Source organism: Puma concolor, chromosome C1, assembly GCF_028749965.1.
Source record: "Puma concolor isolate L17-30 chromosome C1, mPumCon1.1.hap2, whole genome shotgun sequence".
Taxonomy (NCBI): domain Eukaryota; kingdom Metazoa; phylum Chordata; class Mammalia; order Carnivora; family Felidae; genus Puma; species Puma concolor.
Window position 1 is genome coordinate 103,711,776 of NC_141674.1, and position 26,615 is coordinate 103,738,390.

General features: G+C 41.7%; 1 protein-coding gene across 4 annotated transcripts; it reads right to left on the minus strand.

Annotated features, from left to right (window-relative positions):
- Positions 1-7,714: 7,714 nt before the first annotated feature.
- PRKAB2 (protein kinase AMP-activated non-catalytic subunit beta 2) lies at positions 7,715-25,909 on the minus strand. Of its 4 annotated transcripts, XM_086717996.1 has the most exons (10): positions 25,805-25,903; positions 25,357-25,537; positions 21,351-21,517; positions 20,415-20,508; positions 20,062-20,182; positions 15,330-15,463; positions 14,359-14,427; positions 13,422-13,458; positions 12,991-13,079; positions 7,715-12,280 (listed from the first exon to the last, which is right to left on the minus strand). In XM_086717996.1, exons 2-10 carry the CDS (start codon positions 25,510-25,512, stop codon positions 12,203-12,205), a joined length of 945 nt encoding a protein of 314 aa, XP_086574122.1. In that variant the 5' UTR covers positions 25,513-25,537; positions 25,805-25,903; the 3' UTR covers positions 7,715-12,202. The 4 variants fall into 4 exon arrangements, with proteins under 4 accessions (XP_086574122.1, XP_086574123.1, XP_025787858.1 ...); XM_086717997.1 differs by lacking the exon at positions 21,351-21,517 and having other exon boundaries at positions 25,805-25,909; XM_025932073.2 differs by lacking the exons at positions 12,991-13,079; positions 25,805-25,903 and having other exon boundaries at positions 25,357-25,710.
- Between the last annotated feature and the right edge of the window lie 706 nt (positions 25,910-26,615).

The following is a 26,615-nucleotide window of genomic DNA, read 5'->3' on the forward strand; positions in this document are numbered from 1 at the left end:
CCAGGATTAAAGAGAGTCATTTAAAATTGGCAGTGGGGGGGGGGGCGCCTGGGTGGCTCCGTCGGTTAAGCGTCCGATTTCAGCTCAGGTCACGATCTCGCGGTCCGTGAGTTCGAGCCCCGCGTCGGGCTCTGGGCTGACAGCTCAGAGCCTGGAACCTGCTTCGGATTCTGTGTCCCCCTCTCTCTCTGTCCCTCCCCCTGCTCGTACTCTTTCTCTCTTTCTCTTAAAAATAAATAAAACATTAAACAAATTTAAAAAAAGAAGAATAAAATTGGCAATGGAGTCAATTTATTAAGAGCCCATAAAGTTTATTCGAAATGTTTAGGCACTGAATGATAGAGCTTCAAAATACACAAAGTTAAATTGATAGAACTGCACAAAGAGATAGACAAATCTATAGCCATCATCAGAGATTTCCACAGCCCTCCCTCTGTAACTGGTAGAACAAGCAGACAGAGTATCAGTAGGGATAGAGAAGACTTGCACAAAACTATCAACTGAAATTCCTAATTGACATTTATAGAATATTCCACCCAAAAGAGCAAAGAACATATTATTTTATTTTATTTTATTTTATTTTATTTTATTTTATAAAGTTTATTTATTCATTTATTTAGGGAGAGAGAGAGAGTGCACAAGCAGGGGAGGGGCAGAGAGAGAGGGAAGAGAGAATCCCAAGCAGGCTACACACTGTCAGCGCTGAGCCTGATGCGGGGCTCAAACTCACCAACTGTGAGATCATGACCTGAGATGAAACCAAGAGTCAGAGGCTTAACCGACTGAGCCACCCAGGTGTCCAGAGAACATATTCTTTTAAAGTACACATGGAGCATTTACCAAGTTCAACCATATTTGGGGCCATGAAACAAGTCTCATTAAATCTAAAAGGATTCAATTCATACAAAGTACATTTTATCAAAGTAAATAAATAAAAATATATCTTATCACTACAATCGACTTAAATTAGAAATCGATAACAGAAGACATGACACATGGCAAATTCTCAAATATTTAGAAACTAATAAACACAGCACTTTTAAGTATTCCATGGATCAAAGAAAAATTAGGTGGAAAAGTAGAACTTTTTTGAAGTGAACAAAAATGAAAACATAAAATATAAAAGTTTGTGAAATGCAGTATTGTTTTCACTGGATATATGATTCTGTGTTGACAGTTCCTTTCCTTTAGCACTGGAAAAATGTTGTGCTGCTTCCTCTGGACTCCATGGTTTTGATGAGAAGTCTTTTGTCATTCGAATTGTTTTCTTTCTCTAGGTAAGGTGTCATTTCTTTCACTGGTTTCAAGTGGTTTTTGATTTTTTTGTTTTTTGTTTCCCTTTGGTGTTCAGAAGTTTGGTTATGATGAGTTTCGTGTATTTATTTGGATTTATCCTGTTTAGGGTTTGATCACCTTCTGGAAGCTGCAGATTTATGTCTTTGGGAAGTTTTCAGTCACTACTCCTCTGAGTACTTTTTAAACGCCACACACTTCTTTCCTGGGACTCCGATGATAGGCATGTTAAAATTTTTTTTGTTATAGACTCACAGTTCTCTGAGGCTGAATTCATTTCTTTTTGGTTTATTTTCTCCCTGTTGTTCATTCTAAGTTCTGTTGTTCTATTTCCATTTCATTCTTTTGTTTCTTCTGTTCTGCTATTGAGTTAATCTACTGAGATTTTATCTTATTGTATTTCTCAGTTATAAAGTTTCCATTTGTTTCTTCTTTATATCTTTTTACTGAGATTTTCTATTTCTTTGATGAGACTTTCTCCTTCATTTGTTTTGAGTGTGTTAGTAGTTGCTCTTTGAAGCATGTTTACGATGACTTTAAAACCCTCGTCAGGTAACTCTGACATCTGCGTCATTTTGTTATCATGTACTAGTTGTCTTTTCTCATTAAGTTGAACTCTTCCTCATCTTGATATGATAGCTGATTTTTTATTGAAATCTGGACAGTTTGGGCATTATATCATGAGACTCTGGATCTTACTTAAATCTATTTTCACTAGCTTCCTCTGACAGTATTGAGATGAGGGTGTTGGTGGGTAGATGTTCAGGTTCCCCTCTCAGCCTTACTGATGCCCAAGAAGGGTGCTTGTTAATTTGGCAGGGATGGGAGTTCTACTCCACACTAGGTCCCCCTGATGTCCTCCACCCCAGGCTGGGAGGGGTAGGAGTGCCTCCTTACTGTTCTCTGCATGGCCTCTATGTCTTTCTGGGCTGCCCCTTTGCTGGCCTAGAGAGATCAGGGAACTCATCACTGTCTCATTCCTTGCATCCTGAGGTCCCTAGTCAGCCTGCCTTTTCTACCTCTCAGTGTCTTCTTATGTTTGTTTTATATATAATGTCCAGGGTTTTGGTTGTTCCTAGGGGGAGGAATAGGAAACAGTATGTCTTAGCTGTCTGCCCAGAAGCAGAAGTCACTCTTTCTGCTTTTTAGTATAAGAAAAAGTCCTTATTTCACCTTCATTTTTTGAAACATATTTTCACTGGGTAAGTAGTTCAAGGTAGCAGGGTTTTTTGTTTTTTTTTTTTTTTTCCCTTCTTCTTTTTGGTACTTTAAAAATGTTTCCCCACTGTGTTCTAACTTCCATTATTTCTAATAACAAATCTGCTGCATCCTTATCTTTGTTGCTCTCTTCATAACATCCCCCCCCCCCACAAGGTTCTTTTACACTTTTCTCTTTATAACAGGTTTTGAAAGATGTGGTTACTATTTGCCTTAGTTTAGTGTTTTGGGTTTTGTTGTTGTTTCTCGTGCTTGGGTTTACTGAGCTGTTCAGATCTGTACCTTTATGGTTTTCATCAAATTTGGGGAAAATTTGCCACATTTCTTCAAATATTTGTTCTGTTCCTCTTCCTGTTACCTCTTTTGGGTACTCTTAAGTTATTATGTCACTTGAAGTTTTTCCACAATTCACTGATGTATTATTCATTGTTATAAGTCTTTCTTCATCCTGTTTTATCTTGTGTAGTTTCTCTTTCTAGGTCTTCAAGTTTGATCTTTCCTTTGCAGTGTCTAATCTAATGCTTATTCCACCCAATGTGTTTTTCCTCTCACAATTTGTGGTTTTCATCTCTAAAGTTCAATATCATATCGGATATGTTCTCTACTTAAAATGTTTAGTCTTTTCTCTGCGTTTTTGAACATGTGGAATAAAGTTATAATAATTGTTCCAGTGTTCATTGTCTGCTATTTCTAACCTCTTGTGTAATTCTGAGTCAATTTGAGTTGATTTTTTTTTTTTTTTTTTTTTTTTGTAAATACTCCTTAGCTTTGTTCTGGGATACAGCTAAATTACTTGGGAACAATTTGATCCTATGGCTCTTGCATTTGCGATGTTAGGTGAGACCATCACAGTGTTGTATTAGTTTCCTATTGATGCTGTGACGAATTACAACAAACTTAGCATCTTAAAACATCACAAATTTATTAGTTTACATTCTGTAGTCCAAAATGGACCTCACTGGCCTAAAATAAAGATGTCTGCATGGTTTTGTTTTTTTTTTTTTTTCTTTTTTTGTTTTATGGAGGCTCCATGGGAGAATCCATTTACTTGTCTTTTCTAACTCCAGAGGCTACCCACATTCCTTAGCTACGGTCTTCTTTTTTCCATCTTCAAAACCAGCAACAGTAGGTCAAGTCCTTTTCACATTGCATCACTCTGACCTCCCTCTTGCACTTACTAGATTGGGTCCCTCCACCTTAATAACCCAGAGTTAATCCCCCAACTCAAGGTCAACTGATTAGCAACCTTAATTCCATCTGCAGTCTTAGTTCCCCTCTGGCATGTTATCCAACATATTTATAGATTCCACGAATTAGGACATAGACATCTTTGGAGGGCCATTATTCTGCCTACCACAAACATTTTGTTTGGGGCTAATTGTTCCCCACAACTAAAGCAAGACTCTTCTGAATACTGTACTCATTATTCCTCAGATTATGAGGTTTACCAGTCTGGCAGGAACAGGGGCTATTTCTGGCCCCGTGTGAGGTCTGGGCACTGTTCTTTTTATTCTGTCTGGTGGTTCTTTATCTAGACTCAGCAAGTTTCCTTTCTCACATGCGTTGGTCAGTATGTTGCTGAAGACCCAAGGGAACCTTCTGCTGATTTAGCTCTATCTGTGTGTAGCCCTCTCCTTAGTACTCTATGCTGTGCTTCTAGCAATGTTGGATTCTGAAGACTCTTAGCTCTGTGTCCTCAACTCAGGCAGTTCACCCCACTGGAAATTTTCAAGAAAGTCAGCTTAGGCAGTTAAAGGGCTTACTTCATTTGTTTCACATATTTCAGGGATCACTGTTCTTCAAACCATTGTTTCATATATTTTGTCTGGCTTGTTAGTTGTGCACCTGGGTGGCTCAGTCTGTTAAGCATCAAGACTTTGGCTCAGGTCATGATCTTGTGGTTCGTGGATTCAAGCCCCGCATGGGGCGCTGTGCTGACAGCTCAGAGCCTGGAGTCTGCTTTGGATTCTGTGTCTCCCTCTCTCTCTCTGTCCCTCCCCTGCTCGTGTTCTTTCTCTTTCTCCCTCTCAGAAAATAAAGACCAAAAAAAAAAAAAAATCTAGTCCCTTTTATTTCATTTTGACCAGAAACAAGTCTCCTGGTAATTTTTGATTGGATATCAAACATTGTGACTGTTTACCTCGTTGAGTGCTGCTTGTTTTTTTTTTGTTTTAATTCTTTTAGGTATTCTTGAATTTTGTTTTTGTAAGCAGTTCTCTGGAAACCATTTATTTTTAATTAAAAATTAAAAAGAGGGGCGCCTGGGTGGCTCAGTCGGTTGGGCGTCCGACTTCAGCTCAGGTCATGATCTCACGGTCCATGAGTTCAAGCCCCATGTCGGGCTCTGTGCTGTCAGTTCAGAGCCTGGAGCCTGCTTCGGATCTGTGTCTCCCTCTCTCTCTGCCCCTCCCCCACTCACACTCTGTCTCTATCAAAAAATGAATAAACATTAAAATATTTTTTTTAATTTAATTTTTCAAGAATTTTTGATATAGTTCTTTTGTGTCCTACCCCACATCACTCAATACTTGACAAATGTCTTGGGACCATGTTCTTCAGTCAAGCCCACTTGCCATAGTTTATCACCTCAGCACCATGGGACTTTGGGAGATTTCACTCTTTTATAAGCCTTTTGTCTTCACTCTTTTTTTTTTTTTTAATGTTTATTTATTTTTGAGAGAGACAGAGACAGAACACACGTGGGAGAGGAACAGAGAGAGAGGGAGACACAGAATCTGAAGTAGGCTTCAGGCTCCAAGTTGTCAGCACAGTCTCGGTCATGGGGCTTGAACTCACGAATCGCGAGATCATGACCTGAAGTTGGGTGCTTACCCGACTGAGCCCCCCAGGTGCCCCTGTGCTAGCTCTTAAGCATCCCATGCAGTTCAGCCTCAGTAAGTGTCCTTTGGGGAAAACCAGGCACACGGCTGAAGCCCTTCAAGTTTTCAAGTCAATCCTTTTATGGCCACATGCCACTAAGAGCTTGGTTGGTTTTACTTTACCAACCAACTTCAGGTGCCCTCTGCCCAGGCAAAGCTAGGTCCTCAGCCCATGCCCAGAATCAGCAAATGGCTATAGGGAATAAGAGAACAAGTGATCTCAATTCACCTTGGACAGTTCTACCTTGTTTCATGAACTTGAGTTCATCTAGACCTAGTTGCTACTACAGTTCTCTAATAGCTAAAAGTTGCGAGCTCAGATTGGCTCCTTATCTGGTAGATTCCCGGGATTGTCAAATTCTTCTACTCTGCCCCCAGATATCCTAACTCTAGGTCACTCTCCTAGATGACCTTCTGAACCAGATCTGCTAATTGGGGGAGAAAAAGAAACACCATCTTCGGGGTGGCAGAATATTTCCATTTGTGGATAAAACGGAAGACCCCACACATCCAAGATGTCCTCAGCCTGACCCCCAGAGATATTTTTCTGAGATCCAATTGAGTGTGCAACATCTCTCCCACTACCCAGTCCCAAAACCTAACTTCTACTTGTGACCCAGAACTACTGTAATCTCTAACAAAGATCCCTGAAAACAAGAACTAAGTTACAGTACAGGTCATAGTTTTGAGGAATCAGTTGGCCTGGGGTAAAGACTTCTCCCATGATCCAGGGGTGCTCTGTATTCTTGCCTGATGTTCTTATCATAAGCTGTCACTAGCAGGTGCACTTTGGAAGCTATAGTGAAAGGAACACTAGTTCAGAAGAAGTTGAGAAGTTTGTGAAAACCTACTTTTGGTTTAAAAATACCATATAGTGTATGGACTTTAGGTCTTCTGACCTCTGACACAGAGCCCTGCCCTCTTCCCTAGAAGTCAGTGAAAAAGAGAACATTCACAAGACAGGAGTGTCCTTCAGAGCACAACTGAATGCCTGAGGAATTCTAACTGGTGGGAGAGAATGGGGAAATTCATCTTCAGCCGGTGTAAGTGCCCTGGATTCAAAGAATGGGTTTGGGAAAGGGGGGAGGGACTCACATATGTGCGGCTGGATGACCACTGGCCACACAAGCCATGGGTGTAGGGGAGAGATTCATGATGTCTTTGAACAACCTGTGTTATGAGTAACTGTCGGTGCAGAGGAGGGGGGTGGGTATCGAAGGGATCCAACAAGACCCTTAGCCAAGTGAGCCAGAGAAATGCTTTAGGAAGCACACACCGATGCAAGTCTGGGCCTTGATAGATTTCTGGTGCCATGCTGTTTCAGTGGCCAGAGGGCATGATGTTTAGGACAGCATGCTGTCAGAGGCTGAGTCCACATCACATCTGACACTGTACCTTATCTGCAGGTAGTCTTGTGACCTGCTGTGGGGGGGCTGAGGTTGACTTTTGTTGTGTTGCCGCAATCCTGTCTTCATCACCTGCCCCACTTCACCCCTTCACATTCACTTCTGTCATCACCTCCCCTACTCTTCTCACCTTCTGGTCACTCCCAGTGGCACTCTCTTCTCTCCCTCAAGGAAGTGTAACTCGCTTTAGATGCTTTGGAGTGGCGTGTATAAGGGAGTCTGACTGTGTTGTTTCAAAGTCCAGGGGTCAGCTTTGTAAGAATTCTGTGAAATAAGGGATGGAAGACAAAAATTATCCTGCTACCACCATGACCCTGAACTTGAGGAGAGTGATTTGCTGTCAGAATGAAGCACATAATCTGCTTCCATAGAAGTATCTAACAGTAAGAATAAGTAGAGAGGATCCTCATCCTTGGATGTGCATTAGACTCCTCTGGTAATGTGGTAATTTACTCACCTGGTAAAGTAAATCAAGACAAAGCCCACACTTGAATCCTAGAGGGATTACAGATACCTGGATTCCATACCAGAGATTTCTATTTAAATGGGGATGGAGGTAGTGGATGGGGCACCAATATTTTTATAGAATCTGCATAGGTGATAAATGTACAGACAGGGGTGAAAACCCATGGTCTAGGGTCTCAGCAAACCCAACACAAGACAATAGCTAACTATGCAGTTTTAGAGTGCTGCATTTCAAACCACGGAGTCTGCATTCCTCTAGTTAATGACAGCATAGCCTGGAACGAAAAGAGGAAAAGTGGCAGATGGATGGATGACATCACTTCTGTCCTACACCTACACCTTCTCTCTTTATTCAAATGTGTTTGTGTGGCAGTTCACATTCTTTAGGTTCTGAGACTACTGAGGCAGATAGATTGTGATAAGATAATCAGTGACCAGCGAAAAACTCAAATATTATTGCTGTGTAATATTTTTTATTCAACAGTTTTATGGGAAAAAATGTCACATTTCTGTCTGTTACATCACATAATTTTCAGACATGTCAAAGTCCAATGACAAATTACATTTGGAGAAAAGCTTTAAAATCCATTCTCATATGCCATTCCTTTGTGGAATACAGCTCTGTACCTCGGCACTAAAGGTTACAAAAAGCACCATTTAAAGGAGGACTTGCTTATTTAATTCCCTTCCAAATTATAGTCTTATTCCCCCTTTATGACAGAGCTGCACTCATTCAAAATGCTTCAGTGAAATAACAACCAGCATCCTCCCATTTACCAAAATTCAAACAAGTCTCACATATGGGCCCAGTGTGGAGATTAGGACTAATGGACATCAGTGAGCTTTGGCTGTTCTAAAACCACAAGCTAGGTAAGGTAAGTGTTCTGTAGGTGGGAACAGAAAAGATGATCAAATACATAATACTTACGGTAGGTAGATACCCCTTGACCATTTAACCTGACTACAAAATCCACAGAGCGTTTGGTATTTCACAGCAATCTTACTGCAAAAGCACTGTGCTACACCCAATTAATTCAACTCCAAATAAGGATGGAACTAATACATTAATTTTTAATGAAATTTAATCACTTCAAAGCACAATCGAGAAAAGTAAATCAAGACAAAGCCCACATTTGAATCCTAGAGGGATTCCACTGCTAAGAATTGGATTTCATAAGTAATAGACTCTTAAGGTTTCTCTTTCTTTCCCTCTTTTCCTCCCTCCCTTCCTTCTTATAATTTAAAAAATGAATTTGGCCCTTTTACTCCAAAAGTTTGGGTTCACTGAAGAAATGATAGGCCTTCTACCTTCTGCTGTGATGGGCACCTAGGGAGAGACAAATGCCTAGATCCGGAGGTGTGAAAGACCCTAACCCCACCCCTCCCAGGTGCTCTATCCCATGCGTAGCTGGAGCTAGCAGTCCCTGGTAGAAGACAGCAAGGCCTTGGTTTTAAGGATGAGTCAGAATAATGTGTGAACAAATTGTGTATCTGCTCGTAGGCCTGTGCCCCAAATCACTAGAACGTGAGGACTTAGAAATCTCTGAGATAGAGTATTTTTCAAACACATACAACATAGACTATTGCATATCATTTTTAGTTGAGGTCAAAATTTTAAAAGCCCTATTTCCCCAATTAGAAGCAGGGGCTTCTATCATTACTATGTCTCCTTCATTTATACTCAGATTAATATAAGCCCAGCCTGGAGGTAATACTTCTTTCCAAACTTCATTTTAGCAGCATGCATGTAGTATTGACACTTTGAAAAGGCTTTTTTCAGATCCATTAGGTCTACAAGAGACAAGAAATAATTGGAGGCCGAGGTTTGTACAATCCTCTCAGAATCTTCTCTTGGATTCTTCTTTTACAGGGTTTCTCTACCATGTAAGCATTGTTTTTAAAAAAGCCAACACCGTAGAGGCCAGGTATGCCCCTAGGGGGTGTTACTTGCAGTGACCAAATCCCATTCATTTCTAAGCTTAATGCAAGCTAATAACCATGACCATACCAGCAAGAGGACTAACATTTGTTTTAGGTACTGTTTGACCTGAGACTCTGGTAAAAGTCAGCTTGAAGGTAAAGCAGAATTCAGAAAAAAGGGTAGAGAACAGAACAAGAGACAAAGGGATGTTTTATATAGTAGGTTCTGTTCAGTGAGATCCAAGGATTCCAGTATGTCAGGTCTCATGTAATTAACAACAAAAAGGCTACTTTTAGTTCTGAGTTATGGAAGCCTTTAGTTTCCTAGTATCCTCCTTAGCTCAGTCACTCTTCCTTTTTCCTCACAACCCCCAAACCACGATGCAGTTCTTAAAGGGTGAGCCCTCCTAAAGAGTGATTTTCTAACTCTTCTAACTTTGACTCTGTGAAACTCCTATAGGTTAAAAAGAAAAAAAAAAAAAGCTAAAAATGTGGGGGTTTTTTGCCTTTATTCATTTTCAAAATCTGCCAAGCTCTCTCTTGCAGAAAATAAACTATCCCTTTAACCAACATAAAAGAATGAGTGGGGTGTACTCTGGGCTACCTTCCTCCTTTCGTCTCTACCTTCTAGAACAGTTTCTTGGAGACAGACTGTGTGTGACAGGCTTCTCAGAGCCAGAGGTGTATGAGCAGTGCAGAGAAGGGACAGTGCTGAAGGGGGCATCGCCCAGCTCTCCTTGCCTGTCCTCTTCCATACCAGCTGGTGGGCTCTCATGTCACATTTGGCCAAGAGATTACCTCAGAACTTGGGAAACTGACACTCTACATTTCCAGATCGGGAAGATCTCAAGGCCACCAGCACCAAAACCTAGCGTCACTGGAGTCAGAAGCCTCTGGCTTGAAATCAAAATTAAAGGGATCTCTTTTCCTGCCCCACTCTACTGATACACCTGTGTAGAGTAAAAATTTTAATACACGAACACATAGGCAATCACATTTCAATACTGTTGACAAGAAAAAGGAGTGTAACAAAATCCTCCATTTAACAACCAGGATTTTGAATCCTCCTATGTGGCCCACTTATTTAATGGGTATTGGAAAAAACAGTACTATAACTGAAGACAATGTAGATCCTGAGAGCTGGTGATAATAGGATTTGGCCTGGATTTTTTAAATGACACACCACTCAACAAGTGGTTGGGACCATAAAAGGTTTCCCACACAAGCCTTTTGCTGCAGAAGGCAGCCTTGAGTGGCTAAAGCGGTATTTACTCTCGGCAAGTAACCATCAAAGCACTTAACAATTTACATTCCCAGCAAAACCACCACCCCAATGCCCTACTGCCTCCCTCCCAGGATCTAACAGGTCTACATAACCCGAAGACAACTGTGTCATCAGCTTTGAATAGGAAAGACAGGAGGTAGCTAAACTGACCTATGGGTGCGCCCTTTCAGTGCGGCTGGACACATCTTAACAGTGAAGGTGTCTCTCAAGCAACAAGTTTGGCCTCCTTCAGAGTTGAATGTTTAACTTGCATTTATCTGTAATGGAAGAGCCACAGATATTTGGGGGAAAAAAGTTTTATCTTTGAACAACATTTCAAGAGTGGAATGAGTAGCTACTTTTCATTCCACAAATGAAAGTCACTGACCTCGCTTCATCATCAAACACTTTTAAAAAAGAGAAAGACAAAGTGATTTTCCATTAGCACTTGGTACAGGGAAGCAATACTATTCACGGTTAGAACACCAGGGCTACTTTCCTGCTTCTTGGCGTCATGGATCTTGAAGTTAAAAGAAATTTTTAGGTGCACCCAGTGAACCTGAATCTGTATCTAGAACAGTGTTTAGTGTAATGATGTGCATGGGGTTGGTCACATTAATGTAAGACTGTAGAGGACTAGACTACTACTTTCTTGTTGAAGAAAATCTTGGGAACCATTTATCAAGGGCCTAAAGTTCTCCTATGTAGTCTCTTAAGAACAATGAAAAGGCATTTTTTAATTAAAGAAAAATGTAGGCACGTAAAAAATCTCCCAAGGATGAAAGACATTAAAGCATTCCCTGGTTCCACTCCCATCTTCAAAGGTGTCTGATCTGTGAAAGAAAATATGGAAGCAGGGCCAGGCCAGGTGGGAAAACTGACGGGAACGTGCCAAGACAGCCTAAGCCGTGGCACTAAACTAACACAAGAAAGTAGACCTTCCGCGTTCCGCCTTCCTTACAACGCTGAGACCTATTTTCTTTAGTAGAAGTTAAAACAAGTGGTAACAAAGTGGCCTGGGCCTGTGCTGGGCTAAAAAAGGAGACTTTCTGGCAGCCCTAGTCTCTGAGGTGGGTCAGGTCTTACATAGCCTTTGAAAGGGGTCACCTGCCAGTGAGTTTTGTTGTTAGGGAAGGGTCAGGTATAGGATCGGAAGGAGGTTATCAAAGCAAGAATGTGAAATGAGAAGAGAAAGGGTTCCTGTGGGGCATCTGGTTATCATAAAAAGCACAGACTGTGCCACACACTCTAGGAATACAGAGAACCCATGCAAGGAAAGCTGCCCCTGCCAAGGAGGCAGCTGGAAGTAGGGCAGAAGTCTGGCACAAGCCCATTCTTTGGAGAGCCAAGGTAGCAGTGACAGAATCTCTACCCAACAAGGATCCTGAGAGTTGGCTCTTCGTTCATTTTAAGAAACAAGCTTCCTGTAACGGTCCTTCCTGCGGCTCCCCCAAACAGGTCTTGGGGAGTCCCCATAGGCAGAGAGAACACATCTAGCTAGGAGGCTTCCATTAACCTTCCTCTCATATATGTATATGTATATATATATAATTTTTTTTTCTTAAAATAAATTCCATGAACTCATAAAGCTCTCATCTGCAATCAGATGCAAAAGCAGAGCATCCTACTCAAAGGCTCTGAAACACACGCATCAGCCTCAAAGCAAGTTAGCCTTCCAGTCTCTGGTGAAGACTGGTCCAGTCCAGAAAGGCAAGGGAGATGCTTCTCTTGAATCCCGGAGGCAGGAAGGGATCCCTTCAGATGGGCTTGTACAGCAGAGTAGTGACATACTTCTTCTTGTAGCGATGGGTTGCGCTAAGGACCATCACACTGTCCTGCAAGGGAAAGAAACATGCACCTAATTCATTAGTTTAGGCAACAGGCGGCTCTTCCCAGCCATCAGTGTTTCAGTCACTCACTTTTAACAGATAGTTGGAAATTATAGAAATAGGTTGGTTTTGGAGTCCGTTCAACTTAAGTTCCAATCCTGACTCCTCCTGTAACTCTGTTTGTGGCCTTGAGTAATCTACTTGATGCCTCTAAGCCTTTTCCCTCACTATTACAGAGGATAACACCTACCATTAAGGTGGCACTGATGATTATATGAGAATATCTAGCACGGTACCTGACACATAATAGGTGCTGAAGAAATATTAGTCTCCTACCTCACTCCTTTCCCTACCTCAGATTTGAATATTGGGCTTAATTAAAACTTGCATGGAAAAAGAAAAAAGAAAAAACATTTTGACATTCAGTTTTAGAAGAAAGTCTAAAATGCACTGAGAAGAAAGGGCAGTGATCCCCCACCCTGACCTTTCCAAGCCCCAAAGCAGGTCTAATTTCCATTTAATACCAGGAATGAACTTAAAAAGTTCATTCTAATCAAGAGGAAAACTCAGGAATCCCTCTCTCTGAACAAAGTGGACCCCAAAATCTTCTTTGGAAAGATATTCAATCCAGTGGCTCCAAACAGCCTAAACAATCTGACAGAACCAAGAATGAATGGGTCAAGGTCAAGCAGAACTACAGTAATCAAGACACTGACCTGAGTCAGAATCAATATGAAGAGTAAGAGGTACTCTTTCCCCGGCTGTGTTGCAGCCTCAGGGCATGCCACAGGAGGAGAGGGCAGGCCTGTGAGCATCAATGGAGAGCCAAACAGCAGTTACAGGAGGCAAAATTCAGTCTAATCCCAGTGCATCTTCCTATTTTCCCGTATGCTGTAGTATCTACAATGAATACTTCTCAGATTAACATTCTGTGACCAGAGTGTGCTGATCACAGCCTAAATATGACAGAAGCGAGGCAGGTTAAAAAAATAAAATAAAATAAGCCAAAACTCCGCTCCAGGAAGGGTCTGGTAAAAATGAGGAGCAGGTGACAGAAAGACCTACTTGGAAAGACCTGGTGCAGTGACCACTAGAAAAGAACATGGAATGAGGACAGGAGGACCTCAGTCCTCTTGCCGGTACTTACTGGCAATATGACCTTCTCTGAGCCTTAGTTTCTTTATCTATAAAACAGGGGTTAAAAATAATACTTACCTCACAAGGTTATTATAAAATTTAAATTCAATAATATATATATTTGAAAAGTAACACATAATCTGTTAAAGATAGCTATATCAGTGATTTCCTTAATCTGGCTGCACATCTAGGAAATAAAAGCAGCTTAAAAAACAATTACCGGCGCTCTATCCTAGACATACTTATTCAGAATCTTTGGGGATGCAGGCTTTGAATCTATATTTTTACAAACTTCCCCAGGTAATTCTGACAATGAGCCTAGTTTGGTAACTACAGAGCTATCTAAAACTTTACTCCAGTAGCCAAACCACAAAGATGTGATGGGACTGAATGGATAATTTTCAACCCAGGCTCCGAGGCAGCAGAAAAACTAAGGAGAACGCTAAGAGTTGGAGGTGACAGAGCAAATCTGGTCACATTTCCCCTTTACCTAGTGTAGAGGAGAGATGCAATCAGTGGGTATATGTGACTGAAGCACCCGACAGCAGCTCCTATCCACCTTTAGAAAGCAAAAGGCTTAGTCATATTTGAGCATTCTCCAAACTGGAAAGATAAACTTGCTTTGTCTGCAATGAAATCCTAGTGCTATGAACTCTAATTTAATTAAGTAGGTGGTACAAAGGTTATAGCTATCCAAAAAGAAACCAGGAAGGAAAAAGGGTCATTAAGTCACAGGGCAATTCAGCTAGCCAGAACGTAGGATAGGGACTAAGATTTAAAATAAACAACCAAACAAAAAAATCCACCTACTAGTTAAGAAACTTCTCCTACAATTTGACCATTACGGCCAGCTTTAGCTTCAGTGAGGTAGCAGGGCAAATTACCACTGAAGAACATGTGTTACCCCTTCCCTCTCATTTTGGGGAAGAGCCAGGCCCACTACTCACCTTAATGGATAATGCATAGAGATGGTTCAGCATAACATGGTTGGGCTCGGGAAGCAAGGCTGGGTCACACTAAGAAAGAAAAAAATCACTAAATGGGATTAAATGCACAGTTTTAAACCAGTTTACTCTTCCTCAGAGCTCTTTGGAAACTTCTGAGGGGCGGCTGGGTGGCTCAGTCGGTTTAGCGTCTGACTTTGGCTCAGGTCATGATCTCATGGTTCGTGAGTTCTGGCCTCATGTCGGGCTCTGTGCTGACCCCTCAGAGCCTGGGGCCTGCTTTGTATTCTGTGTCTCCCCCTCTCTCTGCCCCTTCCCCGCTCATGCTTTCTCTCTCTCTCTCTCAAAAATAAATAAACATGAAAAAAATTAAAAAAAAAACTGTTGAGAAACTAAACTAGAATATATATTTCTTTTAAATGATACTATATATCAATCATTTGTTCTCATTACAGAGAATTAGGAAAATTCTGAGTCCAGGGCAAACCCTAAGCCTTAGCATCTATTTATCTCCCTTAATAAGAGTGAAAACAAAAATCTTGCCCACAACACGTACAGAAGATTTGTGTTAGGAGACAAAAACCTTAGTGGGAATCAAGTGAACTGACTAGAGATATCAATTATACGGGGAAAAAACGCAAACCCAAACCCCTTATACTCCTTTTGTATACTCCCAAATGATAAATATGCCTTATCTTCTGTTGGAATAGAAGTCCCAGTTTCTGGGACTTCTAACAATCTATGGTTCTGGGTCTAATTTATTACAATCAGAAGGTAACTATGAATTTTGATATCAATAGCTGGAAAAGTAACAACTCAGCCCTGGAAAAAAGGATCTGTAATGCTATTGATATACACATGATTTATATTCTCAACACAGCTTTGTAATAATCCTGACCTCTATGATTACTAACTTTGGATCAGATGGTTCTAGTAACCCCCAGATGCCCCAGCAATCCTTTCAGGATACTCACAGATATATTAGTGTCCTTGTTAAGAATAACTTGAAGAAGGTGAGGAGGTAGGATGGGTGGGGATTTGAATCTCTCCTCGGATCGAAACACATACATTTCTTGACCATAAGGCCCTGGGGGAGAGCTGGAAAGGTCTGGAAGATATTTACCCAAATATAAGGGAAAATTGCAGAACTAGTAAAAGTGCATGAAAAAAACTGTCAATACATGGCAGCTAATATTAAATATGGTAGAAATCATAGATCATAAACTTATAAGCTGCTGGCTCTACAACTGTAAGGCAAAGAGTCTGAGTCATCCTGAACATGAAATTCCTCAACATGGCAACATGATGGGGAGGACAGAAGAGGGGATGAGGAGTCAAAGTTGTAGGTTCAGACAAAAGCTACTCTATTTATCAGTTGTATGACCTGGGACAAATCCTCCAACTACAGTCAGTTTCTTCATTCATAAAATGAAAGTAATATTTCTACCCTATTTCACAATGTCTTTATAGCAATCAAATGAGATAAAAGATGTGACAATGCCTTGTGAACTTCAAACAATATGAAAAAATTAAGATTTCTTTTCTTTTTTTTTTTTTTTTTAACACCCAAGCAACAGACAACAAGGATATACACTCTTTTTTTAAAAAAAAATTTTTTTCAACGTTTATTTATTTTTGGGACAGAGAGAGACAGAGCATGAATGGGGGCGGGGCAGAGAGAGAGGGAGACACAGAATCAGAAACAGGCTCCAGGCTCCGAGCCATCAGCCCAGAGCCCGACGCGGGGCTCGAACTCACGGACCGCGAGATCGTGACCTGGCTGAAGTCGGACGCTTAACTGACTGCGCCACCCAGGCGCCCCGAGGATATACACTCTTAAGATTGCTGATGCTACAATGATTGCAACAGTGAGGACAAGATTACTAACACTGAAGTAGTTGTTAGGGAAATGTAAACCAAAAGCAGAATTAGATACACTTAACACTCATTAAGATGGCTATAATAAAAAAGACACAATAATAATTGTTGGTGGGGCGCCTGGGTGGCTCAGTCTGTTAACTTCGGCTCAGGTCATGATCTCACGGTTCATGAGTTCAAGCCCTGCACTGGGCTCTGTGCTGACAGCTCGGAGCCTGGAGCCTGCCTTGGATCCTGTGTGTTTGTGTCTCTCTCTGCCCCTCCTCAGCTTGTGCTCTCTTTCTCTCTCACTCTCAAAACTAAATAAACATTAAAAAAATTTTTTTTTTAAATAATTATTGGTGAGGATGTGGAGAAATTGGAACCTTTGTACCATCCCGTTGCCGGAGGGAATGTGAAATAGTACAATAGCTTTGGAGAACAGGTGGCCAATTCCTTCAAAAGTTAAATGTAAAGTTATCCTATGGCCCAGCAATTACACTCTTAGGAAATGAAAACATGTTCACACAAAAACTTGAGCACAATGTCCAGAACAGCATTGTTTATAATTGACAAAAAGTGGAAATGATCCAAATGTCCATCAGCTAACAGGTAAACAGAATGATATATCTATACAATGGAATTTTATTCAGTCACAAAAAGGAGTGAAGTACTGGAGTGCCTGGGCAGCTCAGCTAGTTAAGCATCCAACTCTTGATTTTGGCTCAGGTCATGATCTCAGGATTCGAGAGTTCAAGCCCTGCCTGCTTGAGATTCCCTCTCTCCCCTTCTCCCATTCTCTCTCTCTCAAAAATAAACTTAAAAAAAAAAAAAAAAAAGTTCTGATACACATTAAAACATGGATGAACCCTGAAAACCTGCTAAGTGAAAGAAGCCAAACATCAAAGACCACGTATTGTGTGATCCCATTTATATGAAAGGTCCAGAATAGGCAAATCCATACAGGCACAAAAGAGATCAGGAAACTGGAAACTGGGTTAAAGGAGGAAGAGAGAATATCAAAAGTATGCCAGTCCTCTTTCTGTATAATAATGGGTATATGTTCACTGGCTGCTTTGCCAGAATCCTCTAATGAAAAAGTGGAGGGCTGCAAGCAGTCTCATCATTTAATTCAGTATTACTAAATTCTGTTGGTCACTGCCTAACCAGCCAAGAAGAATGTCCAACTTTATGTTCTGAGCTTATATAATAAAAACAATATTTGTATGATTTTTGTAGACAGACAATTATGATACCATTGATTGGTCTCTTAGAAGCTACATAAGCCACCCTTGTGCCCTGATATTCTAATATACTGCACTTACGGGAAAAGGTTGAAGGACCTGTCCACGAATTCAAAGCCAGTGAGTAGCAGGGACAGGCTCTGAACTCACAAGGGAAAACTGCACTCACTGGGAACACAGTGCACCGTTCTTTAGACCGGTACAGCCTTTGTTGTAATGTAATAAAATGGTAACCGTGAGTGTGCTGAGCACATCACTCTTCTGATGCTATAGTCAATGTGATGAAATCCATGGAAAAAGTAGTATTAGGAGAAACAAAAAGATACAGGTCTTTTCCTCTACCAAGGAATTTTTTTTTTTGATTTTTCAAATGTTTGTTTATTTTTGAAGGAGAGAGAAAGCGAGAGAGAGCAAGAGAGAGAGCATGAGTGGGGGAGGGGCAGAGAGAGAGAGGGAGACACAGAATCCGAAGCAGGCTCCAGGCTCTGAGCTGTCAGCACAGACCCTGACGTGGGGCTCAAACTCAGAGTGTGAGATCATGAACTGAGCCGAAGTCAGACACCTTAGGTGCCCCTAAGGAATTTTTTTTTTTAACTCAAAACTTATAATGCAGTTAATATACACACAAAAGAACTGTGGGGTTTTTGTAACCCTCCCCCTTCACCCCCGCCTGAAGACTGCCATTCTTGGAGGGCCCTATAAAACTGCCAGCTAAGCCATCAAACCGGCAGGATTAAGCTAATGCATCTAAACAAGGCAAACCAGACACAACTAGCCTCAGCTGGGTGATACTGCCAAAGGGTCAATGAAAACTTGAAATATTACTAGAAATAGGCTTTTATTTCACTATTTATTTTTTCTGAAAAAAAAATTTTTTTTTAATCTTTATTTATTTTGAGAGAGAGACAGAGTATGAGCAGGGGAGGAGCAGAGAGAGGGAGGCACAGAATCCGAAGCTGGCTACAGGACCTGAGCTGTCAGCATAGAGCCCGACGCGGGGCTCGAACTCACAAACCGTGAGATCATGACCTGAGCTGAAGTCGGACGCTCAACTGACTGAGCCACCCAGGCGCCCCCACTATTGATTTTTTTCAAAGCCCATGCGAAAGTCTGTGAGCGAGGGAAAAGCAGAGGGAGAGGGAGAGGGAATCTGAAACGGGCTCCATGCTCAGTGTGGGTCCCAGTGAGGGGCTCGATCTCATGATCATGAAATCATGACCTGAGCCAAAATCAAGAGTCAGATGCTTAACTTAGCCATGCACTTACTTAACCATGCACTTAGCTACCCATGTGTCCCTAGAAATAGCTTTTTAAACTATAGGCCTATGAAAGAAAAGATAAAACAGAAAATAGAGTACATTGCATGTAACAAAGGCACACATTCTGCTATAAGACTTGTGTTACAGGTGTGTATGTGTATGTGCGAGCGAGTGAGCGAGAGAGAAGGAGGCGGAGAGAGAGAGAGAGAGAGGGAGAGAGGGAGGGAGGGAGGGAGGGAGGGAGGGAGGGAGAGAATTGGGTTACAATGTAAAACAAATGTCTTGCTATAGATCCTCATTAAAAAATTTGAAATGAGGGCGCCTGGGTGGCTCAGTCAGTAAGTATCCAACTTTGGCTCAGGTCATGATCTCACGCCTTGTGAATCTGAGCCCTGCATTGGGCTCAGAGCCTGGAGCCTGCTTCAGATTAGGGGTCTTCTTCTCTCTTTGCCCCTCCCTTGCTCATGCACGCGCGCTCTCTCTCTCTCAAAAAATAAACTAATATTAAACATTAAAAAAAAAAAGTTTGAAATGAAATTCACTAGACTGAGGTTTTTCTTGTCTCAGAGGAGACCTAAATGTTTACAGGACAAACATGTATATAGACAAAAATATATATATTAACAAATTTTACATATACAAAACATATATACGATTCATATATATGTTGTGTGTATGCATATATATACATATATACATGTGTATATGTATATATACATATGTATACACACATATATACATGTATACGTAAATATATATACATATTTATATACATATACATATATATTTATTACAATATATATATTTATATACATATATATGTATATATACACATATATATGTATATATATTTACATATACATGTATATATACATATATATTTACGCATACACACACATACACTCATCTAGGACCAAAATGGACAAATGGCTTATGCTCAAGGGTTGCCCAAAAATTTATACAAATTATATATATATAAAACATATATATGATTCAGAAGATTCCTGAGGATGAAAAAAAAAAAAAAAAAGATTCCTAAGGAGAAAAGGAAAAAACAAACAAGGGGTGCTTGGGTGGTTCAGCTTGTTGAGCATCTGATTTTTGCTTTTTGGCTCGGGTCATGATCTCACAGTTCGTGGATCAAGCCCCACATCGGGCTCTGCACTGACAGCAAAAAGCCTGCTTGGAACTCTCACTCTCTCTCTCTCGCCCCCCCGCCCCCATTCATTCTCTCTCTCTCTCTCAAAATAAATAAACATTAAAGCAAAAGAACGAAAACTACCCTTGGGAAGGAACACGCGTTATAAGAAGAACACATCAAGAAAGAGCAAATACTACGAACTTACCTCGACAAGATGTCTCTGAGCTTTCCATTGAATCTAGCTTTAAAGCATCAAACACCTCAAAGTCAGATTTCTTGACATGGATCAAATTGTTAATCGTGCCAAGCTGACTGGTAACCACAGGCTGAAACAAAGGATGGAAACAATTCATAAACCCGGTTTCAAATTCATCTCTTCCATCTAATTCTCCTATTTTAAAAATGATCATACTCAGCACTTCCATCTTTAATCGAGAGAGAAATCCTCCAGTGTAGGGCCCCATCAATCCTGACAGCAATGACATTTGACACCAAGGGGAATAATAGCCAAAAGGACACAGTTAAGTTAATGGTTACCCTTGGAAATCAAGGCCTTACCTCTGACGGATCATGAACCCATTGTCCATCCACAAAAAACTTGTACTGGTGCTCTCCCTCAGGGAGGTCTAAGATGGCAACAAAGTCATTATGGCTACAGAAGAAAACAGAAAGTTAAGCAGGCCAAGTTCCTATTAGAAGACAGAATGTTAATGTAAAAACCATGAGACTTTCACAACATCATACCAATGGTCTCCCACATTCCTAAGCAATTGTCCCCCGGAATAGAAAATAATTTATAGACCCATTCTCCTTTTCTGTATCACCTTGAAGACTTATTTACCAGTCCCTCCCAATAACTTTAGTTCTTAACTAATATCTGAAAAAGAATGATAGAGATGTTAATCCCCAAAATGGTTTGCCTTAGCACAACTGATATGCTTCAGTAGGAACAGACCCCTCACAAGTATAAAGAAGATAGCAGGTAGCCTCAGGATACAGAAGTGCCTCAGGTACCCTTTCCACATTTTGGTGAGCATTTTCTGAAAAATGATCTACATGTAAAGGGCCATTCTGATCACCAAATAATTCATTACTGCTCTGCAAGCAACAACTCACATTAGTAACTAGATGTCATGTTGTATTTTGTTTTGATGCAGAAGTCAGAACAAGTGGACTCAGCCAGTTACAAATGACTTCCCACAAGCATAGATAGGATTTGTGTTAACAGTCCTAAAGAATGTACCCACAAAGCTGTTACACTAAGTTCCTCTGAGGCAGTGATATTCTAATGGGTAAAACATCTCTGACTCACTACAAGGCTTAAAAAAAAAAAAATGTCACAAATGTAGTCATTGGTCACAGAAAATGTTCTAGAGAGAGTCCCTAGCAGATGGAGAGGAGCAGTACAGCCAGGTCTCTCTCCTGAGAAAGGAAATCAGGTCTCTGGTTTCCTATGTAGACTCATGTAGACTCAACCAAGACACTTGTCTTCACCTCTTAATCAGTGGAATCTTGGTGCTCCAATTGTTGAAGGACCCAGAGATGAAGACCTCCTTGCCTCCTTCAGACCAGCGGATAACAGTGGGCCGGGCCTGCTGTGTATGCTTTACGGAGTCCTCCAAATCTTGTTGCCATGATACAAATTCTTTGTCCCCAGGGAGCTGTAAGAAGGATTAGGTCATCCCTAAATTGTGACCCAGGAATTCTTAAAAGGTCACTTTCTCCCCTAGCTTACAGAGGGGCGCTAGGTTTCTACTAAGGATCAGTAAGCCTTGAAATTGGCAACTAAATCACATTTTGAATAAACTATAGACAACTCATCGAGGACCAAAATAGTCAAATGGCTTATGCTCAAGGGTTGCCCAAATCACAGCCTAACTTTATAGGCTGCATACATCACCCACCCTTTCAGAGCCTTAGGATCTCCCTTTAAAAAAAAAGAAGAAAGGGGGATTGGGGCACCTGGGTGGCTCAGTCAGTTAAGCATCCGGCTCCAGCTCAGCTCATGATCTCATGATTCGTGAGTTCGAGCCCCACATCTGGCTCTGTGCTGACAGCTCAGAGCCTGGAGCCTACTTCCAATTCTGTGTCTCCCTCTCTGTCCCTCCCCCATTCACGCGCTCTCTCTCTCTCTCTCTCAAAAATAAATAAACATTAAAAAAATTAAAAAAAAAAAGATGGGGGGGAAGCTTACTGGCTGTTACCAGATTAACTCACAGGCAGGCAATTATGACATGCTTCTGAGTGCCTCTTAAGAGAAAAAATATGAAAAAAAAGTATGCTTCTATAAAAAGCAATAAAGTTAGCCATGTATTTTTCACATGTAAATAGGAACAGTTTTCAATGATCAGTTGTAATGGAAGTTAGAAATACTGAAATTCATAAATAATTCACAAACTTCATTTTAGCAAACAGGTTACAAAAAGGACACTAAAAATATAAAAAATCATCATCATTGGTTTCTTAAATTTTGGGAAGTGTTATGAAATCTTAACTTGCTCACTTCTGCCAAGTTTATACTAATTATTTCAGAAGTAGGGATGAAAATTCTGGACTCTCAAGGAGTAACCCAACTGGTTAAAGTAACCCAGTTTCCTTTAACAAAAGTGGTTCTAATATCAAATGAGGTCTGTAGGATTCTAAAAACAAATGTCTCCTTACTTAGTTTCTTTTCATTACCATCCTTTAGAACAAGAGTTGGCAGATTATGGCCAGTGAGCCAGATGCTTTTATAAATAAGCTTTTATTGGAAAATAGCCACACACATTCATTTATATATTATCTACAGCTGCTTTCACGCTGTAGTAGCAGTATTGAATGTTGTGACAAAACCTATATGGCCACAAAGTCTAAAATATTTACTGTCTGGTCCCTTGCAGAAAAAGTTTGCTGATCCCCACTTTAGACCGGCTTAAATGACTTTGTTAAATAGGTAAACAGGACTGTACTGTATCAAGTCAAAACATTTAGCAAATAAAATAATGTGGGTTAAAAAAAGGGTTAACTTATTCATTTGGGCTTTACTTTCAAAATGGCTAAGGTAGTCTACCTTTGCATATTGTCTCTCAATACTCCTCAAAACTACACTATGAGACACCAGTAGCAGCATAAACTGAAGTAAATTGAGAAACAGAATTGAAGGGACTTTCATATTACATAAGTGACTTAAGTGAAAACCTTGATCTCCATATTCTGAAAGCAATGCACTCTTGCCTAACTGGCTGCATTAAAATCACAGAAGTTTTTACACATGCCTAAGAGTAACTCTCAGATTCTGATTTAGATACAGGGCCTAGGAATCTATTTTTAAAAAGGCTCACAGAGAATAATAACAATACTGTGATTAAGTTAAAATAAAGAATAAAACCTCATCTTTAGAGATACATCCTAAAATATTTACAGACAAAATAATATTTGCTAGGATGTCTGGAATTTGCTTCAAATAAATTGGGGGGGGGAGAGTGGATTGGGGTATAGATGATATAAATTTGTTCACAATTTGATCATGATTTAAACTGGGTGATGGGTATACAGGAGTTCATTACACTGTTCTCCCTACTTTGAAATGTGGAAAATGTTTCCAATTTTCCATATAGTGTTTAAACAAATCTCAAGTGATTCTAATGCGCAAATAGGATTGAGAACTACTGAACTGGTCCACTGAGAAGACTGGCATTTGAAGGAATGCAGGCCCCACTGCCACTGTTCCTATGAGTTACCTTCATGATTTAGTATTTTCAGTTTAGAGTTTGAAAGCTACAAACTATTAATATGCCTAGCTTTGGAAGAAAGCCCTCCCACATATGACATGACATTTCTGAGGCAGGCCTAGTGCAGCTGACTAGCAGAAAGACCATTTACTCCAAGTTAAATAGTCAGCAAGATCATCAGGAAAAGAGGCAAAACAATGAGAATTATAGTTTGAAAATGTTTAAGTGAAACACTGAAGGAAGAATTAAAGAGACTAGCTTGAGAACTATACAATTTTAGATGTAGAAGAGACCCGAGGAATTATCTGAACCGATTTTCTTATTCACAAATGGCAAGACTGAGGTAAAGGGAAAGAATGACCCCAAAAAGGTTCCATTTCAGATGGAAGAACCTGGCTTTTAATCAGGACACCGGTTACTGCAGTCACAGTTTGACAAACACACTCACTGTACTTAAATCCTGAGTCATCGATGTAGGAAAAGGGTAAAATTACGAGATGGACCACCTTGAAAAAGCTTTGAAGAAGTAAATTCAAGTGACTGGGTAGACAGCTCATATGTTGAGGAAGTCCTGGAGTGGGAAAAGGAAGAAAGGAATGGAGAAGAAACACCAAGAAGTGGTCCTTTTAATCAACTTGACTTCTTTTTCTGTGGTTATGTTCTCAATTGGGATTCAAGAAAATAAACTGAATCCAAATTTCACGTGCCACCGACTGGGCAAATCATTCTTTACTCTGTAAAACTCCAGTTTGGTGAAAGGTTTGTAGTGATAAAGACAAAAAAAAAAAAAAAAATCAAACACACCCCAATCTCCTCAATCCCTCCATTTTTCTACTTCACCCCACTCAGACTGTCTGGAGGAATTATTGTTTATCATGCTGACAGCTCTCAATGTGACTAGGAACATTCGGTTGGTAATCACATTGCTGTCAGCTCCATCTATCTCTACCGGTGAACACAAGTTGCCACTTTTCTCAAAGTCCTTGGATTTGAGTTCAAGGTCCCGGGGACAGCTGTGGGCTGTCTGTTTTCAGCGATGGTATCGTTATGAACTACTAACAGGAAGTGGAGAAATCCTGGAATCATCTGCTCTCCCACTTGAGGAGCAGCTGGGTGTGAAAGAAACACCACCTGAACTACCACAACTATAAAGTATGAGATGAACACTGAGCAGTCAACCAAAGAAGGTCCTTTATTGATCCCCAAGATTAGGAGATTGTATCAAATAAGCAAGTGGTTGCATGGCTCACAGCCATGCAAAGGGCAAGAGGATCAGAAATGCTGAGTTCTTAAAGCCAATACTACACTGTATGTTAACTAACTTGAATTTAAATAAATAAAAAAAAGAAGTGCTGAGTTCTTAGAAGGGCAAAATGATACTGATACATATAAGTTGTCAGGAAAAATAAAATCACTTACCCACCTCCGGGCAAATTTGAGAAACTGCTGCCTATGGTCAGCAACTCAGGCAACTTACAACCTATAAGTTCATCAATACTCTAGAAGAGGGCACCTGCCTGTTAGGAAAACCAGATATTGGGGGTGGGGGTGTCTACAGTCCCCATCGTAATCATGGCCAACAGATTAGTCGAAAAACAAAAACTCCGCCTCTATTCTATTTTGAGGCAGCACCGCAGGAGTAGTTACCATCCAACATCTCCGTGCCCGAAAAATCCCTTTAATTCAGAAAACCGTAAGCTAGGTCAGCGTGCTAAGAAAGAACCGAGAGGAGGAGCGCTGACACCCAGCCCGCTGCGGCAGCGTCCGCTGGGGGCGTGGGGAACGCTCACCTTGGAGTCCGGCAGGCTGAAGACGCTGGGATCGTCGGTACTCCCCACCATGATTTTGTGCTCCTTACCCGGCGCATGGCCGCCGGCGCCCTCGGAGCGTGCAGCCTTGGCGCCGTGGCGCTCCCCAGCCACCCGGTCGCTGGTGGTGTTTCCCATGGCTGCAGCTCGAGTCCGGGGCCACCTGCCGTGGGGAACAACACCGGACTAGGAACACCCCGGCGGCCGCGTCAGGGACGCCCCTGGCTCCGCCCCTGCGCCTGGGGACTCGGGCAAGGGAATCCCCGCCCCAGGGAAGCCGAGCCCGGGGACCCCTCCTTCCCCAGCCTCCAGGGGCGCCCGGAACCCCCCCACTCCAAACCCTCTGGATGCCTGCTGCTCAGGAAACACACTTTGGGGAACTCCCCGCATCCCCGCGCTCACTGCCCAGGCGCGCCCCCACCCCAATCACCTCCCGCGATGCTCTCCCTCCTGCCCTAGCCACCAGTGCGATGGTTGTTCTGCGGATAAGGCCACCAATAAAGTTATTGAAATTGAAGCCGCGCCCCGGGCTAGCGAACCTGATTTCCTCCTAAAATGGCTACAAGGCCAGTGGCGCGAGGCCCGCCCCGCGCGTTCCCTGCGGCCGCGCGGCGACGGCACCGGGAGCTCGCCGGCCTCTCTAGCCGCCAGCGCCTCGGTGGTGGGCAGCCTCCTGCGCCAGGAGGGGGCGCCAGCTCCGCAGTTAGCCTCGCGCCGGGGATGGGATGTCCGCTCGGGGGCCCTGGACCAGGAATCCCTGTGGCGGTCAGCCCCCGGGCTTTCCTTTATGGGCGCGTCTCCAGGTGACACTTAGAACCGCCTCGCTGGGCTCGGGTGTTCTGTACCCGGAGAAGCGGCGCTGCTGTCTTCCCGGCCGCCTGACACGGCTTCAGGTTCGCCAAAACGTTTTCTGGGCAGGGTTTTTAGGATAGGCCCGAAGAGGTGGGTTCCGATGGGGAATTAAAAACCAGACTTCCTACTGGAGTCAGAAGGAAGTAGCGGCAATCGCTTGAGGTTCAAACTAACTGATGTGGGGAGCAGTCAGCCTCGGCTGGGGCCCAGGGAATAACGGGTGATTAGGAGATAAACCTTGACAAATTAGTGAAACGTTAGTCTGAAGAGGCGGAGAAAGCTATTCTAAGCTAAGAGACAGCATATACAGTGAGCAACCCCGGAAGAAATAAAATTTGAGAAAGAGCAACAACAAAAACAAGGAACACGGAAGGCAGAAAAGGACAAAG

Coding starts and splice junctions, on each gene's coding strand:
- PRKAB2 (XM_086717996.1), bottom strand. CDS start 25,512: ATGGGAAACACCACCAGCGACCGGGTGGCTGGGGAGCGCCACGGCGCC. Junction 20,183..20,414: donor GGGTTCATGATCCGTCAGAG/GTAAGGCCTTGA, acceptor CCTTTGTTTCAG/CCTGTGGTTACCAGTCAGCT. Junction 13,080..13,421: donor CAGAGAAGGTCATATTGCCA/GTAAGTACCGGC, acceptor TGATGCTCACAG/GCCTGCCCTCTCCTCCTGTG.